Source organism: Drosophila persimilis, unplaced genomic scaffold (assembly GCF_003286085.1).
Source record: "Drosophila persimilis strain 14011-0111.01,24,50 unplaced genomic scaffold, DperRS2 tig00000002-arrow-pilon, whole genome shotgun sequence".
Classification (NCBI taxonomy): Eukaryota; Metazoa; Arthropoda; class Insecta; order Diptera; family Drosophilidae; genus Drosophila; species Drosophila persimilis.
The window spans coordinates 8,715,335-8,735,966 of record NW_020825289.1 but is presented as its reverse complement, the minus strand read 5'-3'; the positions used below and the strand labels follow the sequence as shown (position 1 = coordinate 8,735,966).

Here is a 20,632-nt window from a genome sequence, read left to right as displayed (position 1 = left end):
CTATCTCTCTAGGCGGAAAAGTGAATCCCAGAACAGCAACAATAAAAGAGGTACACAATTATTCATGCTATGAATAAATCTTAAGGTATCTTTTCTGAATTTTCTGATGAACGGGCAGCACCTACTAGGCATATCATGGATAGAGTATAGCTTCAACTATTCAGATACTGAAAGCTCTGTTCCGATGGCAGCCTCGCCGCTTACCCTAAGAGGATTTCCTACCAACCCAATCCGAACTAGACAAATACATACTTCCCCCATCGATTTATCATGGGCCAAGGTCGACTCGGCTTCCGATTAATGATGTGAAAAACTTTTGGTAATCCCCAAACATGGCTAAGAATTAAAAGAGAGCTTAGAACAAGCCTCATCATGAATCATTTGTCAAAGAAAAATGAATCTGCTTCGCTTTCGTTGGGGATGGCGTAATATTCTCTAGAGTTTTGGGCTTGTGGCATGATGAATTTCCCTTGAAGATTCTCTTGACAGTTTATGCAATAAATCCAATTAGCCAAAAACATTTTGTCTTGGCAGGTTTCATTAAGACGCCTGTCATCGTCTTTGGCATCGCTTAATTGGTTATTACCCACCAGAATTGCCCAAAAAGATGTATCTACAATTAGCCAAACTGCAAGATCATCTCCGTCTGCGACCCAAACCCTGTCTCTGGCCGCAGGTTCCGGGGTAGACGAACATCGCCAAGGACTTAGATGCCATAAACCCCAGTTTCAGATAAAGAACTCGTATATGTTTCGATGTATGTATGTATATTTTTTAATATTTCAAAGGTACTAGGGCAATACAAAGGTGGTCTACCATCTGTAGCGGTAGTTGGTGCCAACGCTGTAGCTCGGCTCCGAGTTGCCCCACTTTCCGCCCAAACGCTGGGCATATCCGCCGTTTACGTCGATCTCGTGCCGTCCGTTGTCGCTCCTCCACACGTTCTCGCTGCCACGCACTCCAAAGTTGAATCCTTCGCGCTCCTGGGCCCCGCCGCCGCCCTGCAAGTTGAGGGGATAGCGAGGCGATGGCGTCGAGGGCATCGTCATGTCTTCGGCCGGATATGCCACCACAGCACCGACAATGCAGCAGAGCAGAGCGAGGACGATTGTAGACTGCATCTTGATTGGAGTGGCTTCGTTAACTGATACCTTCTCTGCCGGCCCACTGCTCCTTTATATAGTCCGGATTGTGGTCCCTGCCCCACAGGGGGGACGGCAGGTCGACCCACCGATATCTGCCGTGTGCATCCCCCAGCGGGGATTTCACGCATTTTATTTGCCTCAACGATTAGCAGAGTCTATATAGGAAGGGAGATCCCATTGAGATTCCATATTTGCATTCGGAAACCTTTAAAAAGAAACGGCAATGGAAACCACTAATCCTTCGAATAATTTCCCTCATAATTTAATATAGTATTTAACAATTAATCTACATACAAGCCATTTCAAGAACCCATCTTTAAAACCACTAGATGGAACGAACCCAGTACTCTGTGCTCTATCTGTCATCATTATTCATTCGAATTTTTCGCTCTCCGGCAAGCGGCAGAATCAGATAGTCACTGCGACAAATGTAAATACGAATGAAAATATAAATTGTTCGTATTTTTTCAATTGATTAAAAGTGTAGCGTCGTCAACGTCAACAGGAAAACAGTTGCTCAACAGCCACCGCGAGAGTCAGTGACAGGGAGGGACCGTACAATATGTGGATACAATCGATATTCCTGCAAGCGTTGACCATTTTATTGGTCGGTTGGGTAAGTCGAGACCAAAGCAACAGATATCCGTATGAACTGTATCCTTTTGCAGCTGGGACACGTCATCTGCCAGTCGGATGACCATCATCTGCTGACCTTTGGACAGTCGGGCGAGGGACCGCCGGGCAAAATCGAGTTTCCCGTCTGGGACGATGCCCAGGGAGAGTGGCCGGGCCTGTCGGATCACTACTAGAGATGCATTCTTGGGTGCCAAACAAAACACATAACACACAGCACACTGACATTTTGTCCAACGATGCAAAGAATTTATGACTCCGCGCAAAAGTATGCAACGCTTTTGGGTCGCGTAGAGTCGTTGCAGAATATCATAGCATACTTTTAGCGATAATAAAATAATCATAACAATTACAATTTCTTTTTTAAATGGTAGTAAAAAATAGTGCAATAACAGTACTTTATTTATTTTCATTTTTTATTGGATAAAATTGTAGATGTGTTCTTTTAAAATTCGAAGAAAAATTCGAACAAGATGGCTGGAGTATCATAGCTGCCATCCATTTCCTGTGGGGTATCACAGCTACAATCCATCTTCTGTGGTTAGATGATATGATAGATGATCCGTCCTGTAAGCCGCAAACAGCATCTGTAGATCTGTCTGGCTTGCAGCTGTTTTACTTCGTTCATCGACAGGAACGCCAGCAAAGTGGCGGCATGCCAGCACCCCTGGCAATATTTACTCGTACCTGGGAAAAAAGGCGTACCTGGGGCAGCCAATTCGAAGTTCAATTTCCTGTCAATCCCGAATTTGAGAGAAAAGGTTGTCTGGCGAAAAGGCTTCGTTAAGACCCTCGAAATGGTCGGTAAACGACGGGTATACCTCCTTTTGGCTGGCAGATCCTTGACGGAATAGAGTGACGAATACCTTGGATCATTCAGATTGAAGTAAAATCTTCCTAGAAACTTGTAGAACTTTGCCCTGGAAAACTCTTTAAATCGTTTAGAGGCAGAAAATGGAAATCAATTTTGCCACAGTTCAATGGACTTTTACGACAAGTGCGTGTCAGTTGAATGAAAAAATAATTGCGACCATTAAAAGCCAGCCCGCAATCAAGGTGAGGGTGCCATGCCCCTGCCAGTAACTGGATCAACCCCCAGCCCCCAGTCGCCGTTCCTGAGTTCCAATTCCAGTCCTAGGCACTCAATGAAATGGGAATTAGCCAGGAACTGTGCTCGCATTAATGGCTGCCGATTGAGTCCCTGGAATCAGGGCTATGCCTCGAGCAGGAATCGGGGAGGTGGCAGCTTTGACACGCTTCCAAGTGCCGTCTCCGCCGCCGCCGCCGCCGCCGCCACCGCCCTGTGCCTCTGCCTAAGCACTATCAATGCGATTTGGCCCTGGCACGCGAGGAAACTTTTCCGCTGCAGTGCATCGGCAATGGGAATCGAGTCCTTTGACTGCGGCACGGTAATTGCGTTAATTTTGCTCGAATTACGTTTCACATCATCAAATTGTTTCTGCCACCAGCCACGCCTCCTCCAGTGGTGTGTTTCCAGTCTCTAACGGGCTTGCATGTTTGGCGGCACTTTTGAGGATCTGTGCTCCACTTTGCCCCCGCCTGCGGCAGTTGCATGTCGACAACATAATTGTTTCGCCTTACAATTTTACACAAATTAAAGCAGGCTCGCGTCTTTCGTTTGATATGACAAGTGCATGTCACCGACAAGTTCCAGTCACCCTCAAGCACCCGCCAGCCGCTGACTCACCCAGCCATCCCACGGGCTCACCCAACCACCCACTGAGAGTCCATTGACCCAGCTTCAGTAATTACACATAATGCGCGGCTTCGACCAACGTGCTTGACCCTCAGTGCGACTGATGACATGAAAAGTCCTCCCCCAAGAAGGGTCTCGGATCGCCCCAGCAATAAAGTATGGGCATAGCGCCACGTCAGAGCCAGAAAGGCCAAGAACAAAAGTTATGGATAGACATATATTTTTAATATTTTAGAAATAGTACGGTAATACAAAGGTGGAGGAGAGGGAGATGTCTACCATCTGTAGCGGTAGTTGGTGCCAACGCTGTAGCTCGGCTCCGAGCTGCCCCACTGTCCGCCCAAACGCTGGGCATATCCGCCGTTTACGTCGATCTCGTGCCGCCCGTTGTCGCTCCTCCACACGTTCTCGCTGCCACGCACTCCAAAGTTGAATCCTTCGCGCTCCTGGGCCCCGCCGCCGCCCTGCAAGTTGAGGGGATAGCGAGGAGATGGCGTCGAGGGCATCGTCATGTCTTCGGCCGGATATGCCACCACAGCACCGACAATGCAGCAGAGCAGAGCGAGGACGATTGTAGACTGCATCTTGATTGAAGTGGCTTCGTTAACTGATACCTTCTCTGCCGGCCCACTGCTTCTTTATATAGTCCGGATTGTGGTCCCTGCCCCACGGGTGGGTCATCCGCAGGTCATCCCACTGATATCTGCCATGTGCATCCCCAACGGGGATTTCGCGTAATTTATTTGACTCAACGATTAGCAGACTCTTTATCAGACTCTACAAATGAAAGCAAGGGAGATCCCATTGAGATTCCATATATGCATTCGCATCGCATATGAAAAAACGGAAATGGAAACCACTAATCCTTCGGATAATTTCGCTCCTAATTTAGGAGAATGGAGAAAGTACATCGGAAAAGTAATCCAAATGTCTACGGGTGTCTGCCATAAGAGGGCTGTCTCGAGTACCTACCAATTATTGAAACGAGTAGTATCCACGTGGCCCACTGATCGGCCGGACACACGAATTCATTCAGTTTTCGCTCTACCCGCAACGGCCACATCAGCGGCGGCAGCAGGGCTGAGATTTATGATCATTTGCCGGCACAGCGCTTACCAATAAATAGGTGGGCTCCCAGATAAGATATGACTTGCTTATAAGTAGCTGAGACTACTCCCGATTCTCCCACAGATACACGTACTATGTATCTGCAAGTGTGTGGGTCAGCATATCTCGCAGTCAAATCAATGGCCCATTCAAGGTGCAGACGTGTGCAAGTGGCAGACGAACCCCAATCGCACCTTGGTGTGGAGCTATTGAAAGGCTTACTTACGAGTATTCTGAAATACATAGTAACAAGAAGATACATCCGAAACGATTCACGATACAATGATGGGTTGTATATTAAACCGACTGAAGGAGCAAGAGAATTAATCTCTTAGAATAAGTGTATGCAACTAATAATATCTGAGACTTCGCCTATTGACATGAGGCCTAAGGCCAGCCACTCACTTAGCTGAGTAAAAGTGTAAACAGTCGATAGCCGCAGAGCTCGGAGATCAAAGATCAGGGGGAAAGGTCGAACCTGGTCCCACTGTACCTGGCTTTATCAAATTTATTATTAGTTTATAGTATAAGCAGAGAGACATTACGTTTTGATAGAGCTTTGGACATCGACGAGGAATGGAGCTGGGTCTCCGCTAGTCAGTTCAATATCGACTCTCTGGGAGTGCGGTTGTGCCAGCTACGACGTGGATTTAGGTCGTTATCTTTGAGGTGCTCGAAGCTCATTTGAATTCAAGCCAAGAGCTAATTGCGGCAGTGGGCAGAAATGAAGTGCCTGATAGTGTTCGGGGTGATTGTGGCCGTGTTGGGAGCCTTTGTCGGCTACGGCTACTTGGTGTTCTCGGAGCTGACACGTCCGCTACCGAAGCCGGAGTTCAGCGACAGCACGTACTGGGGTCCCGGCGAGGCCAAAAACTATGTGCCCGACAAGAAGATCTACGAGTTCCGGCTGGACGTGCCACAGGCGGAGATCGAGGATCTGCGCCAGCAACTGAATCGCACCCTGCGGCTCGCCGAGCCACTCGACGGGATCGCGTTCGAGTACGGTTTCAACTCCTATGCCTTGGACCAGTTTGTTGAGTACTGGCGCGACAAGTATCTGACCAAATGGGATGAACGCCAGGAGCTGTTCAACAAATTCAAGCAGTACACCACCGAGATCCAGGGGTTCGTATGTCGCTTGTTCTGCGGTGTACTTTAATTTGATTTTTCATTCTCTGCAGCCTGAATATTCACTTTATTCGCGAGAAGGCTAGCGCGGAGGCAGCCGCCAAGAAGCATGTCTATCCTCTGCTGCTGCTGCACGGCTGGCCGGGATCGGTGCGTGAGTTCTACGACATTATTCCCATGCTGACCAACGACCAGAACGTGACGGACTATGCCTTCGAGGTGGTGGCTCCCTCCCTGGTGGGCTACGGATGGTCTGATGTAAGCTCCTTTTACTCCCAACCAGCGATATACCTTTGCTGATGCTTTGTTCTATACCCGTGCGTAGGCTGCCACTCGTCCCGGATTCAATGCCGCCGAAATGGCCACCGTGATGAGGAACCTGATGCTGCGTCTGGGCCACAATAAGTTCTTCATTCAGGGCGGCGACTGGGGCAGCATCATCGGCAGCAACCTGGCCACCCTCTATCCGGAGAACGTGATCGGCTATCACTCCAACATGTGCGTCCTCAACTCGCCGTTGGCCATCCTCAAGGGAATCTATGGCACCTACTTCTCGGAAAAGATTATTCCCTCTCGTTTCTTCTACGACCACCACTTCCCCGTGTGGGACAAGTACGCGGACCTGCTGCGGGAGAGCGGCTACTTCCATATCCAGGCCACCAAGCCGGACACCATTGGTGCTGCCCTCGCCACCAGCCCGGTGGGCCTGGCCGCCTACATCCTCGAGAAGTTCCAGTACTGCACCAATCCCGGCATGCAGCAGGACTTTGGGGCCATCGTCACCGTCTTTGGCCTCGAGCCGGTGCTGGACAACCTCATGGTCTACTACCTGACCAACTCGATCACCACTGCGGTCCGTTTCTACGCGGAGAACGTGTCCAAGGCGTACCGCGATCTGCAGCTGGACCGAGTGCCCACGCCCGTGCCCATGGGCTGCTCTCGTTTCCGCTACGATCTGCCCTCCGTCACGGACTGGCAGCTGCGCGACAAGTTCCCCAACCTGAAGCACTCCATGTACTTCCAGCAGGGCAGCCACTTTGCCGCCATGGAGATGCCTGCCATGCTGTACCAGGATTTCACCGCCTTCGTTGGCAAGATCGGTCTCCACGGTGAGAAGCCAAAATAAAGTAGTTTTTTTCTATGATTAGCAAAGATATGGAGATTTATTTTGGAAGGGGTGTAGGGGTTTGTTTCTCGGAGAAATGTTCTCTTAATTGATCATGGAATTCCATCAGAATCATTACTTCAATTAGTTCGATCCTAAGCGAAGTTCTTATGCACCGAATTCCACAAAATATTTACGATCAAACAAAAATAAACAATTTGTTGGCATTGCTCGTAAAAGCTGATATCAAAAACAGCTGTGATCGCCTTTTGTACGGGTGTATCGTTTCGTTGTCTGGAACGAGAGCTTTTCACTGTTGATAATTCAAATTGTGGTTGATCATAGTCCACCCTTGGACAAATAGGTAGTGTCGGCACACAGTGCCAATTGATAATTCAACTGCTAGATCGTCATCATGTAGAACACATTTATATTTCATAGAGATATCCATTAACATTCTAAGCATGAATCGCCAGCGCTCAATTGAGATCCAAAGCTTTTGGAACAATATCGCCTCGTCATGCTCGCTTTGCAGTGTGCAGCTGTGATTGCAAAGCTTAAAACAGAAGCCAAAAGCCCGCCGGCGAAAGCTTTCGTGGGCTGTGAGTTTGGCAAACCAAAATTAATTCTGTCTGGTATTTCGAGCCGATCGGCTGCAATTGTAATAAAGTTAAATAGTATACAAAATTGCGCATCATGTCGAATGTATTTGTCCGATTTTTGATCGGAGGCCTGGCCCTGCTGGCCGCCGTTGGCTACAAGAACTACCGCGATCTGGCGGCGCCCGGCAAGCGGCCCGATCTCGACAACAATGCCTACTGGGGACCAAAGCTAGGCAAGCAGATCTACAAGGAGAACAAGGCCATCTTGCCGTATGACATCACCGTCAATCCAGAGGTAAGGGACCATTCATCTGTTGTACTTCTAAGTGATCTGATGATGATGCTTTGATCCCCAGGTAATAGCCGATCTGAAGAGCCAACTGAGTCGTCCTCTGAAGCTTCAGGAACCGCTGGAGGGTGTGGGCTTTGAGTACGGATTCAATGCGAATGAGCTGCGCCAGGTGGTGAAATACTGGCGAGATACCTATCTGACCAACTGGAGCGAGCGCGAGCAGTACCTGAAGAAACTGGATCACTTCCAAACCGAGATACAGGGGTGAGTAGATAAAGCAGCAGCTGCTCAGCTCATTCACCTCATTCTTCGTATTGAGAGTTCTAACGAATGAAAACGTGTTCTCGGTTCATGCATATTTAGTTTGCCATTTGGAACGCATTAACAATTGACATTGGTAACCTCCTGCTAACCCCTGTTGCACCTTTTTGCAGATTGAAAATTCACTTTATTCATGCCAAGCCGAGCAAGGAGGCCGGAAAGCAGGGCAAGAAGGTGCTGCCCCTGCTCTTGATGCACGGCTGGCCGGGCACCGTTCGCGAGTTCTACGATTTCATTCCCCTGCTGACCACGCCGAGCGACAAGAGCGACTACGTCTTCGAGGTGATTGCGCCCAGCTTGCCGGGCTATGGATGGTCTCAGGTAGGTCTAAGAGGAAAACGCTTTTCACTGGACATCCCATCAGTAACATGACTGCTTCTCCTCCTTCTGCTATTAGGGATCTTCAAAGACTGGCTTTGGAGTGGCCCAAGTGGCAGTGGTGATGCGTAATCTGATGCTGCGTCTGGGCTTTGAGAAGTTTCTCGTCCAGGGCGGTGACTGGGGCTCGCTGATAGGCTCCAATGTGGCCTCGCTTTTCCCGGAGAATGTGCTCGGCTATCACTCGAACATGTGCGCCAACAACAGTCCCATGGGCAGCCTGAAGTTGGTCCTGTCCTTTGTCTTTCCCAGCTGGTTCGTCGACGGCCAGTTCACGCATTTCTACAAGGGCGCTGGTGGCCTCTTCAAGACCATCATGGAGGAGATGGGCTATGCCCACATCCAGGCCACCAAGCCGGACACTGTGGGCAATGCTCTGATCGATAACCCTATTGGGCTGGCCTCCTACATCCTGGAAAAGTTCTCCACGTGGACGAATCCCGCGTTCATGGCACTACCAGATGGTGGCCTTACCAAGCGCTTCACCTACGACCAGCTGCTGGACAACGTCATGATCTACTATGTGACCAACTCGATCACCACCTCCATGCGCCTGTACTCCGAGTCGATGAACAAGGCACAGTTTGCCCTGGCTGTCGACTCGGTGCCCATTACGGCCAAGACTGGATGCACTCGATTCGCCCATGAAATCACACACACCTCCGATGCCATTCTGGCCAACAAATTCCCCAATCTGGTGCACAGCACCTATTTCGAGGACGGCGGACATTTCCCGGCCTTCGAGCTACCGGAGCAGCTGTACGCAGACTTCACGGCCTTTGTGCAGAAAGCCGATCTCTAATCGAATTTCGTATTCGCTTGGAATGCAATAAATACGCTTATGTTTCTCTCTGTTTAAACAATCGCATTCACCGCTGTTAAGAATGGCGATATCTGTTTTGAAAATTAAAATAAACCCAAACTATATGATAACACTGGTCTTATCTTATGTGAAACCCGAAAGTTGAAGAGATACGCGCATACATACAAGAGTCCCTACGAATACATATATGTACATATATATTTATCAGAGCTCAGACAACTCTTACATAATATGTGGAGATCAGAATACCTTAGCAACGGTTGCGCATTGTATACCCTCTATCAAAGCTTTTTTCACATCGAAATACCCCCAAGCCAGTTCCTAATAAGAGAGTAGAAGCTTAGGCTACCTGTGGGACTGGGGGTACGTCTACGTTTCAGCTGCGTCGCAAAATATATCATTTAACGACGACCCTCTCCATGATCACTCTCGCCCAAAAACACGCCCCAGACTTTAACGATCCGGAGAGCCCCTGCAGAGTTTCAAGTAGATCCAAAGTACACCCCACGATATGCCTTAACTGATCAACTCTTCGGGGCCGGCGTAGGGCATTAGTTTGTCAAACAAAAATGCTTATCATCATGAGTTAAATGTTCGAGAGCTGCGCCCACCACAATGATACTCATTTCTGGGACAGAGCTGCAGTCTAGGAGAATTGATAGTCAGCATGCCATTTGCTATAGTCCGATTGGGCGACGGCGGGACCGGTCATTGTGAGTTGAACTCTGGCGGTATAAGGTAATCGCTTCGTTATGTCCGGCGCACTGAAAATTCTGGTGCTGGTGTTGGCCATTGGCGGCGGCCTAATCTATAAGAATGTCAGCCAGCTCTGGGCAGATTTGCCTGCCCCGAAACTTGATCCGCAGGAATGGTGGGGCGATGAGGCCCAGCCCAAGGACTATGCAGCCTATCTGGCCAACAGCTCGGAGGTGATTGGCAATCGGCTCAGCTATCCGGAGAAGGTAAGCTTCTAAGAAAAGTATGAAGTACATTCTGACCGTGCCTTCCGTAGACCATCACGGATTTGTTTACTCGCTTGAATCGCACTCTGCGCCTCACTCCCCCACTGGAGGGTGTGGCCTTTGAGTACGGATTCAACACGGACTATCTTAAGGAAGTGGTGGAGTACTGGAGAGACGATTACCTGCCGCGTTGGCGCGAACGTGAAGTCTTCCTTTGGCAATTCAATCACTTCACCACCGATATTCAGGGGTGAGGCGATAAGCTCTTATCAGCCACCAGAGCGAGTCGAATGATAGTGTTGATTGACAATTTCAGGCTACGCATGCACTTCCTCCACCTGATGGTATACGACGAGAACAAGGTGGGCAAGCAGCACTATCCGGTGCTCCTGCTGCACGGCTGGCCGGGATCGGTCCGCGAGTTCTACGATCTGATTCACCTGCTCCATCAGTCCAATCTGGATAAGAACAACAAGTACATCTTCGACGTGATTGTGCCCAGTTTGCCAGGCTATGGCTGGTCCCAGGTAGGTTTATATTAAAACCATAATAATCTCCATGTAACTATCTCGCTGTTCCCCACACAGGGCACGTCACGTAAGGGGCTTGGACCTGCCCAAGTGGCCGTGATAATGAGCAACCTTATGGCACGCCTGGGGTACGATAAGTACTTCATTCAGGGCGGCGATTGGGGCAGCATCATTGGCAGCCACATGGCCACCCTCTACCCGGAGAACGTCCTCGGCTATCACTCCAATATGTGCACCAGCATGAGCCCCAAGTCCCATGTAATGGGTGCGCTGGCCGGGCTATGGCCCAGTCTCTTTGTGCCCAGTGGCTTCGAGGACCTATTCTTCCCAAAGTCGCGCCAGCTGAGCTATCTGATTGAGGAGAGCGGCTACTTCCACTTGCAGGCCACCAAGCCGGACACCGTTGGCGCAGCCCTCACCGATAACCCAGTCGGCCTGGCCGCCTATATTCTGGAAAAGTTCTCCACGTGGACCAATCCAAGCTACCGGTCCCTGGCCGATGGCGGCATCACGAAGCGCTACACGATGGACGCCCTGCTGGACAACGTGATGATCTACTATCTGACCAACTCAATCACCACCTCGCAGCGCCTGTACGCCGAGGCCTACAGCAAGGAGCAGCGTGGACTGCTGCTGGAGCGCGTCCCCACCCCGGTACCAACTGGGTGTGCCCGCTTCAAGAGCGATATCATGCATTTCCTGGATATTCAGCTGAAGGATAAGTTCCCGAACCTGATACACAGCACGTATCACAAACAGGGCGGACACTTTGCTGCCCTCGAGGTGCCCAAAGTGCTGCACAAGGATTTCCTAGAGTTCGTCAAGAAGGTGGAACAGAAGTTTAATATTAAGCCATTGTAGTTTTATTTTTTTTAAGTTCAATAAAAAGGCCCGCTCTGCTGATATCGATATCTCCGATCGATAGCACGAATATCATATCCCTGCACGTCACTGCATCCTGGAATGGAAGCATTGGAAATGGTCGGACAATCGAAAAGTGGCGGCAGAAAGTAAGGACAAAGGAAACGAACGATAGTAGAGAAAAGGAAAACTGAACAAATTTACGTGTAGAGTAGGCAGGCCTCGCTCCACATACATAAGTTTGACTTTCCGAAAATCAATCAGCAGTCAATTTTCCGTTTGAAACTCAAGCGGTCTAGCCCAACAAATCTTTCAGTGGACATAAACGGTAATATCGCACAATGAGTGACCTTAAATTGACCGTAGCCCTAACCAGCAGCAACGGAGAGAACATGTCGCGCCATGACATGCTGCAATGGGTCAATACCATGGTGCAGGGCCACTTCAAAAAGATCGAAGAGCTGAGCTCAGGTAAGATACTGCGTGCGCACGCTGGCGATGTTCTTACTTAGGGCCAATGCTCTTCTCTTAGGTGTTGCCTACTGCCAAATGATGGAGCTGATCTTCCCCAACTGCATCAACCTGAAGCGCGTGAAGATGAGCGCAAAGCTGGAGCACGAATGCCTCCACAATCTCAAGTTGTTTCAGAGCGCCTTTACCCGCCTCAAGCTGGACAAAGCAGTGCCCATCGATCGCTTGATCAAGGGCCGCTTCCAGGACAACTTTGAGTTTCTGCAGTGGTTCAAGAAGTTCTTCGACTCGCAGGCTCCGGGCTTGGAGAACATCAAATCGGCTGCCAATGCGCCCATTCCGAAACCAATAAAGCCGCGCGGCTTCGCTAAGGAACTAGCCAAAGCAGTGTCGCCACCATCTAACGGAACGGGCGCAGAGGAAGATCTCACCACAAGGGACCTGATGAGCGAGATGCAGACCTTGAGCATCAAGATCGACGGTGCCATAGTAACACGCGACGAGTGCTACAACAAGCTGCTTCAAATCGAACGCCTGATGGACGACGTGACAAACAGCAACAATCACGCGGAGTTCTGCAGCCGCATCTATACCGTGCTTTATAAGACCATGGATGGCCAGCCCTCTGCAGAAATTCAAGGAATCAATGGAAATGCCGTCTCCAATAGTGAAATGGTCGAGCCGGAGGCTGATGAAGAGTATTGAGGTGTTTATGTCATTGTTGTTCTTATTTTATTTTGTATTATTAAATCTACATATTGTGCATTAACTGTTGGAGTCATTATCCGAGGAGGAGTAGTCACCCACCAGACTCAAGGACTTTGCAGGCGGTGATGGAGCTTCTTCGGACTGGTCAGATTGTTTGCGACGGATGCCCAAATCCTGGACCTGCAGCTGTGTGTTCAGAACCTTTTGCCGCTTCAGGCCGCCGAAGGTTGTCGCTGTGGCTCCTGGCAATGCCGGTTGCATGAGTAGATCGAGACGCTGCTCTGATTCCCGCTCAATGGCCGATTTGGTTTGAAGCTTCATCAAGGCCGCCATTTGCCTGTCCTGATCTGTTTCCGGCAGAAGGGCAACGTCTAGACTGCTCTTAGCCAGCAGCTGGCGATCCAGTTCCTGCTGGCCCTTTAGCTCCTTCTTTTGATGCCGGAACTCGGACCGAAGGCGGCAGTTGGCTTCGTAGGTGTCGTCCCACACGCTCTGGTTGCGCTCGAACAGTTTCTGGAGCACAGGTTTGGCATCGGCGGCAGCTTTAGCATCCTTGGCCTGGTGCTCCAGCTTGTACATGGCGTCGTCGAAGAGCCGCTTCTGCACCTCCTTCGTCTCCGGCACAACCTGCTCATTCTGCAGCGGATCCCAGCGGTTCTCCTGCCGTCGCGCCCCAGAGAGTATGGTATAGTCGAGATTGCCTGGATCCGTTTGGATCTCGAAGTGATTGTCGCACAAGTGGCATTTCATGCGAAACTTGTAGATCGGTGTGGTGTAGTACATTCCCACCTTGGTCTTCTCCGCATTGTAGCGCACACCCATCCCGATGTGGTTCTTGCAGCCGTCGCACCAGATATTGTAGGGCATCTCAAAGCGGATGATGATGATGCCCAGGTGGATCTTCCGGGCACGTTCCCGCAGGGCATGCGTGCCCTGAAATTTATTGAGTCCGCCCTTCTTTGGATCATAGTCGGGCGGGTAATACTTATTTTGTCCCTTGCGCTCGCCCATTTCGTCCGAATTTGTAAATAAAACTTGGCTGAACTTGGATTCAGCAGTAAACAGCTGTTTTCACCTCTGAACAACAACAGCTGTTAAAACTACTTGTGAACGCTGACGATTAGGCTTTTTTCCAGTCTCATCTGGTATTTTTTTAAGGTCAACTGCGGGGAAATTTTTTAAAAATGTTTCTAATCCACAAAGTTGGCTTGCGACATGAATGATGATGATGATTTATGAACTGGCACATTTTGGCACTTGGCACTACATAATCAAAATATCAATCGGATACTGATGAAACTTGAAGTATTTTAGAGCAGTTCAGGTAAAAAACACGAAATGATTTGTCATATTTTTCACTCAGCGAAGAGTGTGACCAGATGTGCATGCTCTCCGTACTGTTTTGTGTTTGTTTACAAATGTTACAGTTAAGAATTCAAATTATTTGTAAGCGATGTAACGCTGGAGGACGAGGACCAAGCTGGAATTAAGCCCATCAACTGAGCATGGCTGCGTTTCTATATATGGCAATAGAGTTTCCATGGAGTGAAGGAAGCTACAGAAAATCTCTACAACGTTCCCTTCCGCCCTCTAGGTTTATTAATTTTCGCACTTTTGATCCTTCTTCTCAACTGGAAATGGCATATAGACCCAGCAAGAAAGTCAAATGTGTCTCAGCATTGAGGATCGATTCTGGAAACTATAAATGAACGTGCGGAACGGGAAAGAAAAGAAGAATAATTTTTCCATGATTAACAAGCACAAACTAAAACGAAATAAATCGCTAACCGACAATCATGAGGAAGCCCGAGAATACGAAAACACCTATCAACAAATATCAATTACATACGGATAATCGTCAGTCGGAAATCGCGCTGGTACATCACACGGCTGAAAACGCTCGGTCCATGTTGCCACGGAAGGCCTGCGGGAAAAACCATTATAAATCATTGCAAAAGTGTTCAAGTGACCATTAAACTATTGGCAACAAGCTCTACAGCAGCGGAACTTAGAATATGTTAAATAAATTCCGTGTTGTGCACAATAAACTGCGATTATATAAGAATTTTGAATTGCTCGGACAGAAGGCAGCGATCGAATTCACATTGCCCAGCGTCAGCTTCTGCACGCCGCACTTGGCGTATATGGGCACGGAAAGGAGCCTGGTGATGATAGCTTCGGCAGGTAGGATTTCGAAACACATCTTGCCAAGAAACGATATCTTGTTATTTTGTTCACAAATTATTATTTTAAATTTAAAGTATGCTGGCAGTATGGCCGCAGATTTATTGATAAGATGTATAGTCGGACCCTCAGAAATTTACCGAAATATATCGACTAATTTTCAAAATATACCGTAAATATACCAGTGCTTTTTCGCGGTTTGCTCAAGTTGTTCCCCTGTTTAAATAGAAGGGGTTACGTGGGTTAAGTTCTTTCACTCACTCATTATTTATGGTATATTAATGGTATATTAAATTTCATTTTCAAAGCTATATAGAAATACAATAAGAGTAAGTGTTTAAAATAAGCCAGTCGATTACAAAATAGGTTCATAAAATTATGTGGGCTTATAATATTTAACGGAACATCAAAATTAAGCAATATGGTTTCCAATCCTTGTGGGTGAACGATTAACCCATTATAAGCCAAGGGAGTATTTCAATTTTCCAGACATTTACCTCAAGTAGTTGAACTATTTAAATATACGGGGGCTTAAGTGGGCTAAGTTGGGTTTTTCATCATACGGCTATATTGTTGTATATAAAAACAGCAACAACGCGACAGTTTCGAGAACACGGTGAGAACAGCAATAAATTCGAAAATATGAGTATGGCTACAAGCGGAATTGTCGAGTCATTTCCTACGGGTGCCCTGGTGCCCAAGGCGGAGACAGGAGTGCTAAATTTTCTGCAAAAGTATCCCGAATACGACGGCAAAGATGTAACCATTGCCATATTTGATTCCGGTGTGGATCCTCGGGCTACCGGACTTGAGGTGAGTTGGCATTTTTAATTGGCGGTGTCATGGATTTCCATTTCACATTTCGCTCGATACACTTGTGTGCGTATCTTCAGACGCTTGTCGATGGCAAAACGATTAAAGTGATTGAGCGCTACGACTGCTCGGGATGCGGCGACGTAGATATGAAGAAGAAGGTAACACCAGATGAAAATGGAACCCTGAAGGGTTTGTCTGGCACCACCTTGACACTCAGTCCAGAGCTGCTGGCTCTGAACACGGACACTGACAAGGCGGTTCGCGTGGGCCTGAAGTGCTTCGGTGATCTGGTGCCCTCCAAGGTGCGCGATAACATTGTAGCCCAGGCCAAGCTGAAGCACTGGGATAAGCCCCACAAGATAGCCACGGCCAACGCCAGTCGCAAGATATCTGAATTCGAGTCACAAAATACAGGTACGTTAGCCAAAAACCGCTTGCAGAGAAAATCGGGTCGCTAAATACATACATATGAATATCCTTATTTCAGGTGAAGCCCCCAAAATGCCGTGGGACAAGAAAATCATCAAAGAGAACCTAGACTTTGAGCTGGAGATGCTCAATAGCTATGAGAAGGTCTACAACGACGTTAAAACCTCGTACGACTGTGTCCTCTTTCCCACGGCCAACGGATGGCTAACCCTCATCGACACCACCGAGCAGGGCAACCTGGATCAGGCCCTGCGCATTGGCGAGTACTCAAAGACGCACGAGACGCAGAACGTAGATGACTTCCTGTCGATATCAGTAAACGTCCACGATGAGGGCGATGTTCTGGAAATCGTCGGCATGTGCTCGCCCCATGGCACGCACGTCTCGTCGATAGCCAGTGGCAACCACAGCTCGAGAGACGTTGACGGCGTAGCACCGAATGCCAAAATCGTGTCCATGACCATCGGAGATGGCCGTCTGGGGTCCATGGAGACTGGCACCGCTCTGGTTCGGGCCATGACGAAGGTAATGGAGCTGTGCCGCGAGGGCAGACGCATCGACGTGATCAACATGAGCTATGGCGAGCATGCCAACTGGTCGAATTCCGGGTAAGCTAGTCTGAGTGGCCTAATGGAAGCTAACCCAAAAGTGCCTGTTTCTTTAGCGAGTTTGGTGATAAACGTCGAAAGGTAAAGAAGAATAGTGGGTGTTCGAGGTACGTTCCAGAACCCACACAATCTACACTCCATTCCTCTTTTTCTCCGACATCTGACATCAGATAAACACGCTACAGCAAGCATTCACCTGTGATATCAATTAAATTTAATCTCTGCCTCTTTGCCTAATTTATTTCAGCCGCGTTGGCGACCTAATGAACGAGATCGTAAACAAGTATGGCGTTGTCTGGGTAGCTTCCGCGGGCAACCATGGACCAGCGCTCAGCACTGTTGGCACACCGCCGGACATCAGTCAGCCCAGCCTGATTGGCGTGGGTGCCTATGTCTCGCCCCAAATGATGGAGGCAGAGTATGCCATGCGGGACAAGCTGCCCGGCAATGTGTACACATGGACCTCGCGCGATCCCTGCATCGATGGCGGCCAGGGCGTTACGGTCTGTGCTCCCGGGGGGGCCATTGCGTCCGTACCACAGTTCACCATGAGCAAGTCGCAGCTGATGAATGGCACCAGCATGGCCGCACCCCATGTGGCCGGTGCTGTGGCCCTGCTTATCTCCGGACTCAAGCAGCAAAACATTGAGTATTCGCCGTACAGTATTAAGCGAGCCCTGAGCGTCACTGCCACCAAACTGAGCTATGTGGATCCCTTTGCCCAGGGCCACGGACTGCTGAATGTGGAGAAGGCCTTCGAGCATTTGGTGGAGAATCGTCAGTCCAAGGATAATATGTTGAGGTGGGTCCCAGCCCCATTGGGTGTCTCGGATTGGAGTATACAATGTTTTGTATGCAATATTTCAGGTTCTCGGTTCGCGTGGGCAACAACCAGGCCAAGGGCATCCACGTTCGGCAAGGCGTCCTCCGTAATTTCATCGATTTCAATGTCAACATCGAGCCGGTCTTCTTCAACGACAAGGAGACGGGTTAGTATCCAAACAGCATCCAAGAAGCACTCACTAAGCTGTTTTCCCCTACAGATCCCAAGGATAAGTTCAACTTTAATGTGCGCTTGAATCTGATAAGCTCCCAGACCTGGGCGCAGTGTGGCTCCTTTCTGGATCTCAGCTATGGCACTCGCTCCATTGTCGTCCGCATCGACCCCACAGGACTTCCTCCCGGCGTACACAGCGCTGTGTAAGCAGTCCTCCCCCCACTAATTGTCCTTTGTTTACCCCTATCTTTCGATCGTTTCAGGATTCGAGCCTACGACACGGACTGCGTCACCAAGGGCCCTCTCTTTGAGATCCCTGTGACTGTGGTGCAGCCCCATGTCCTGGAGTCTGATCTGAACACACCAATCTTCGAGCCAGCCTCCTCCAAGGGGGACAACAGCGTTGAGTTCCAGCCCAATACCATTCAGCGGGACTTTATCTTGGTCCCAGACCGTGCCACCTGGGCAGGTGAGAGCTCAGCAGCGTTCTATTGTTCAGTTTTGGTATGAAATGAAATTTTTTCGTGTTTTTACAGTGCTGCGCATGCGCATCACCGATCCCAATCGTGGCAAGGACACAGGAAAATTCTTCCTACACACCAATCAGTTGCTGCCAAAGCAGTCCTGCCGAAAGAACGAGACCATGAAGATCATTTCCGTCAGCTCGGACCATGAAACGACCACGACCTTTAGGGTAAAGGCTGGCAAGATTCTGGAGCTGTGCATAGCCAAGTATTGGTCCAACTATGGCCAGAGTCACTTGAAGTACAGCCTGGAATTCCGTGGCGTTGAAGCCTCCAATCCCAATGCATGTGAGTGGCCATCGATAGCGAGTCCTGCTCCTTCGGTCCACTAATCCACGCTAGTCCTTTCCAGATGTTATGCACGCTGGCAAAGGCATTCACAAACTGGAAATCGAGGCCCTGGTGGCGGAGGATATCCTGCCACAGCTGCAACTGAAGACTGCCGCCGTTGTGCTGAAGCCTACTGAGGCAAAGATCTCGCCATTGAGCGCCACCCGCGATGTCATACCAGAGGGTCGACAGGTATACCAAAACCTATTTGTGTACAATCTGAATGTGGCCAAGGCGGCGGAGGTGTCCCTCCATGCTCCTATTTTCAATGATTCGCTGTACGAGTCGGAGTTCGAATCCCAGATGTGGATGCTTTACGATGGAAATAAGGCCTTGGTGGCCACCGGCGATGCGCACTCGCAGAATTTCTTCACAAAGCTGGAGAAGGGTGAATATACCATACGCCTGCAGGTGCGTCACGAGAAACGCGATCTGCTGGAAAAGATTTCGGACGCCAATCTGGTGGCCTCGTTCAAGCTCGTCAACTTCCTCAACCTCGACTTCTACGAGAACTACAATCATTGCATTGTTGGAGGGCGCAAGCTGGCCGCGGCTGTGGTGCGGCGATCCACTCGAGTGGTGTACATTGCCCCCATTAGCCAGGAGCGGCTGAACAAGGCCAATCTCCCGGCCCAGTGTGCCTGGCTGTCCGGCAACCTGGTCTTCCCCAAGGACGAGGCAGGCCGTCGTGTGGCGCTACATTCATTCACTTATATCCTCAATCCTGCCGAGAAGAAGACAAATTCATCTGGGAACGGCAACAGCTCTGCAAATGCCACGGTAGCAGCAGCAGCACCCGCTGCCGTCAGCGCCAATACAACCAAGCCAAAGGCTCCGGCCACGCCACCGGCAGCCACGTCCATCAATCCGGCCAATTCAGCCGCCGGCGATGGAGTCGCCACGCAGACCGACACGCCAGCGGAGGGCAATGGCAGTCCCGCCTCGCCCAAGAAGGGGAAGACAAATTCGGATGAATATAGCGAGATTTTGCGTGACTTCCAGTGCACGCACATAGTCAAGTGTGGTAAGAGATTACCCATATCCATCTATTGATTGACTTATTGAAATGCCTTTTCTTGCAGAACCGGAGATGGCCGAGAAGATATACAACGAGGTGGTGGAAGCCCATCCCAAGCATTTACAGGCACATCTGCTGCTCATCCAGAACATCGAGGCAGCTCAGTTGAAGTCTGCTTTTCCGCTGACCTTTACAAATGGTCAAAAGAGCGAGAAGCCTGTGGGAGAGAATGCCGACCAGCAGAAGGAAGAACAGAAGAAGCTGCGAAGTGCCCTGGAACGCGTGATCAAGCTGGCTGAGAATGTGATTGTGGAAACCGATGCAGAGGCATTGCTCTCCTACTACGGGCTCAAGAACGACACTCGCCCCGATGCGGCCAAGATTAAGACGTATGTGAATGAAAGTTGATACAATTTGATCGATTGACTGTACAACTAACTTTAACTTTCAGCAACATGGACAAGCAGCGAAACAATCTCATCGAAGCCCTCAGCAAGAAGGGCATAGCCATTGCCAAGTTGGCTGTCCTGGATGACAGTCTCAAGGATCGCCTGGCCGATATAAACGATGTGTACACGCATATTATCAAGTTTGTGGACGCCAACGACTCTAAGGCAATACAGTTTGCATTGTGGCATGCCTACGCCCATGCCCACTACGGACGCATGTACAAGTACATTGTGAAGCTGATTGAAGACAAGCGCACACGCGAGCAATACGACGAACTGGCCGCCATCAACAGTGCCTTGGGGCACGAGCACATTACAGCAGTTATTAAACGCATGACTGTCTCCTCTTTCCCAAGCACATACCGTCTGTTCTAAAACTCTGCTCAAATAGTAGGAAGCATGTTCACAAACGCACTAATGCGGTTACCATTTTGTTTTATATCTAAATTAACCAATATGTCTATGAATAAACCACAAATGTAACGTATCTTTTT

At 49.4% G+C, this 20,632-nt stretch overlaps 8 protein-coding genes across 9 annotated transcripts; 5 read left to right on the top strand and 3 right to left on the bottom strand.

Annotated features, from left to right (window-relative positions):
• Window positions 1–746: 746 nt before the first annotated feature.
• On the bottom strand, window positions 747–1,143 carry LOC6591173 (diptericin A). Its single transcript, XM_002016240.2, has one exon. The coding sequence runs from the start codon at window positions 1,119–1,121 to the stop codon at window positions 813–815; it is 309 nt and encodes a 102-aa protein (XP_002016276.1). The 5' UTR covers window positions 1,122–1,143; the 3' UTR covers window positions 747–812.
• A 2,555-nt stretch (window positions 1,144–3,698) lies between these two features.
• LOC6591171 (diptericin A) lies at window positions 3,699–4,089 on the bottom strand. Its single transcript, XM_002016238.2, has one exon. The coding sequence runs from the start codon at window positions 4,077–4,079 to the stop codon at window positions 3,771–3,773; it is 309 nt and encodes a 102-aa protein (XP_002016274.1). The 5' UTR covers window positions 4,080–4,089; the 3' UTR covers window positions 3,699–3,770.
• Window positions 4,090–5,225: 1,136 nt separating this feature from the next.
• Window positions 5,226–6,882, top strand: LOC6591170 (juvenile hormone epoxide hydrolase 1). The gene is made up of 3 exons (XM_002016237.2): window positions 5,226–5,727; window positions 5,784–5,988; window positions 6,056–6,882. The coding sequence occupies exons 1-3, from the start codon at window positions 5,327–5,329 to the stop codon at window positions 6,854–6,856; spliced, it is 1,407 nt and encodes a 468-aa protein (XP_002016273.1). The 5' UTR covers window positions 5,226–5,326; the 3' UTR covers window positions 6,857–6,882.
• A 629-nt stretch (window positions 6,883–7,511) lies between these two features.
• On the top strand, window positions 7,512–9,361 carry LOC6591169 (juvenile hormone epoxide hydrolase 1). Its single transcript, XM_002016236.2, has 4 exons — window positions 7,512–7,732; window positions 7,794–7,993; window positions 8,164–8,371; window positions 8,448–9,361. The coding sequence occupies exons 1-4, from the start codon at window positions 7,532–7,534 to the stop codon at window positions 9,228–9,230; spliced, it is 1,392 nt and encodes a 463-aa protein (XP_002016272.2). The 5' UTR covers window positions 7,512–7,531; the 3' UTR covers window positions 9,231–9,361.
• A 618-nt stretch (window positions 9,362–9,979) lies between these two features.
• LOC6591167 (juvenile hormone epoxide hydrolase 1) lies at window positions 9,980–11,674 on the top strand. Its single transcript, XM_002016234.2, has 4 exons — window positions 9,980–10,213; window positions 10,264–10,463; window positions 10,530–10,740; window positions 10,801–11,674. The coding sequence occupies exons 1-4, from the start codon at window positions 10,004–10,006 to the stop codon at window positions 11,602–11,604; spliced, it is 1,425 nt and encodes a 474-aa protein (XP_002016270.1). The 5' UTR covers window positions 9,980–10,003; the 3' UTR covers window positions 11,605–11,674.
• A 134-nt stretch (window positions 11,675–11,808) lies between these two features.
• Window positions 11,809–12,844, top strand: LOC6591166 (microtubule-associated protein RP/EB family member 2). Its single transcript, XM_002016233.2, has 2 exons — window positions 11,809–12,075; window positions 12,137–12,844. The coding sequence occupies exons 1-2, from the start codon at window positions 11,946–11,948 to the stop codon at window positions 12,778–12,780; spliced, it is 774 nt and encodes a 257-aa protein (XP_002016269.1). The 5' UTR covers window positions 11,809–11,945; the 3' UTR covers window positions 12,781–12,844.
• On the bottom strand, window positions 12,777–14,688 carry LOC6590901 (coiled-coil domain-containing protein 130 homolog). The gene is made up of 2 exons (XM_002016232.2): window positions 14,633–14,688; window positions 12,777–13,946 (listed from the first exon to the last, which is right to left on the bottom strand). Exon 2 carries the CDS (start codon window positions 13,792–13,794, stop codon window positions 12,841–12,843), a length of 954 nt encoding a protein of 317 aa, XP_002016268.1. The 5' UTR covers window positions 13,795–13,946; window positions 14,633–14,688; the 3' UTR covers window positions 12,777–12,840.
• A 92-nt stretch (window positions 14,689–14,780) lies between these two features.
• LOC6590900 (tripeptidyl-peptidase 2) lies at window positions 14,781–20,625 on the top strand. 2 transcript variants are annotated; one of them, XM_026984967.1, is made up of 13 exons: window positions 14,781–14,967; window positions 15,557–15,780; window positions 15,861–16,197; window positions 16,271–16,820; window positions 16,877–16,927; window positions 17,068–17,622; window positions 17,688–17,809; window positions 17,864–18,020; window positions 18,081–18,286; window positions 18,354–18,629; window positions 18,694–19,695; window positions 19,754–20,078; window positions 20,141–20,625. In XM_026984967.1, the coding sequence occupies exons 1-13, from the start codon at window positions 14,799–14,801 to the stop codon at window positions 20,511–20,513; spliced, it is 4,347 nt and encodes a 1,448-aa protein (XP_026840768.1). In that variant the 5' UTR covers window positions 14,781–14,798; the 3' UTR covers window positions 20,514–20,625. The 2 variants fall into 2 exon arrangements, with proteins under 2 accessions (XP_026840768.1, XP_002016267.1); XM_002016231.2 differs by lacking the exon at window positions 16,877–16,927.
• Window positions 20,626–20,632: the final 7 nt, after the last annotated feature.

Coding starts and splice junctions, on each gene's coding strand:
- LOC6591173 (XM_002016240.2), bottom strand. CDS start 1,121: ATGCAGTCTACAATCGTCCTCGCTCTGCTCTGCTGCATTGTCGGTGCT.
- LOC6591171 (XM_002016238.2), bottom strand. CDS start 4,079: ATGCAGTCTACAATCGTCCTCGCTCTGCTCTGCTGCATTGTCGGTGCT.
- LOC6591170 (XM_002016237.2), top strand. CDS start 5,327: ATGAAGTGCCTGATAGTGTTCGGGGTGATTGTGGCCGTGTTGGGAGCC. Junction 5,728..5,783: donor TACACCACCGAGATCCAGGG/GTTCGTATGTCG, acceptor CATTCTCTGCAG/CCTGAATATTCACTTTATTC. Junction 5,989..6,055: donor TGGGCTACGGATGGTCTGAT/GTAAGCTCCTTT, acceptor ACCCGTGCGTAG/GCTGCCACTCGTCCCGGATT.
- LOC6591169 (XM_002016236.2), top strand. CDS start 7,532: ATGTCGAATGTATTTGTCCGATTTTTGATCGGAGGCCTGGCCCTGCTG. Junction 7,733..7,793: donor ACATCACCGTCAATCCAGAG/GTAAGGGACCAT, acceptor TTTGATCCCCAG/GTAATAGCCGATCTGAAGAG. Junction 7,994..8,163: donor TTCCAAACCGAGATACAGGG/GTGAGTAGATAA, acceptor ACCTTTTTGCAG/ATTGAAAATTCACTTTATTC.
- LOC6591167 (XM_002016234.2), top strand. CDS start 10,004: ATGTCCGGCGCACTGAAAATTCTGGTGCTGGTGTTGGCCATTGGCGGC. Junction 10,464..10,529: donor TTCACCACCGATATTCAGGG/GTGAGGCGATAA, acceptor TGACAATTTCAG/GCTACGCATGCACTTCCTCC. Junction 10,741..10,800: donor CAGGCTATGGCTGGTCCCAG/GTAGGTTTATAT, acceptor TTCCCCACACAG/GGCACGTCACGTAAGGGGCT.
- LOC6591166 (XM_002016233.2), top strand. CDS start 11,946: ATGAGTGACCTTAAATTGACCGTAGCCCTAACCAGCAGCAACGGAGAG. Junction 12,076..12,136: donor GATCGAAGAGCTGAGCTCAG/GTAAGATACTGC, acceptor CTCTTCTCTTAG/GTGTTGCCTACTGCCAAATG.
- LOC6590901 (XM_002016232.2), bottom strand. CDS start 13,794: ATGGGCGAGCGCAAGGGACAAAATAAGTATTACCCGCCCGACTATGAT.
- LOC6590900 (XM_026984967.1), top strand. CDS start 14,799: ATGTTAAATAAATTCCGTGTTGTGCACAATAAACTGCGATTATATAAG. Junction 16,198..16,270: donor ATTCGAGTCACAAAATACAG/GTACGTTAGCCA, acceptor TCCTTATTTCAG/GTGAAGCCCCCAAAATGCCG. Junction 20,079..20,140: donor GATGCGGCCAAGATTAAGAC/GTATGTGAATGA, acceptor TTTAACTTTCAG/CAACATGGACAAGCAGCGAA.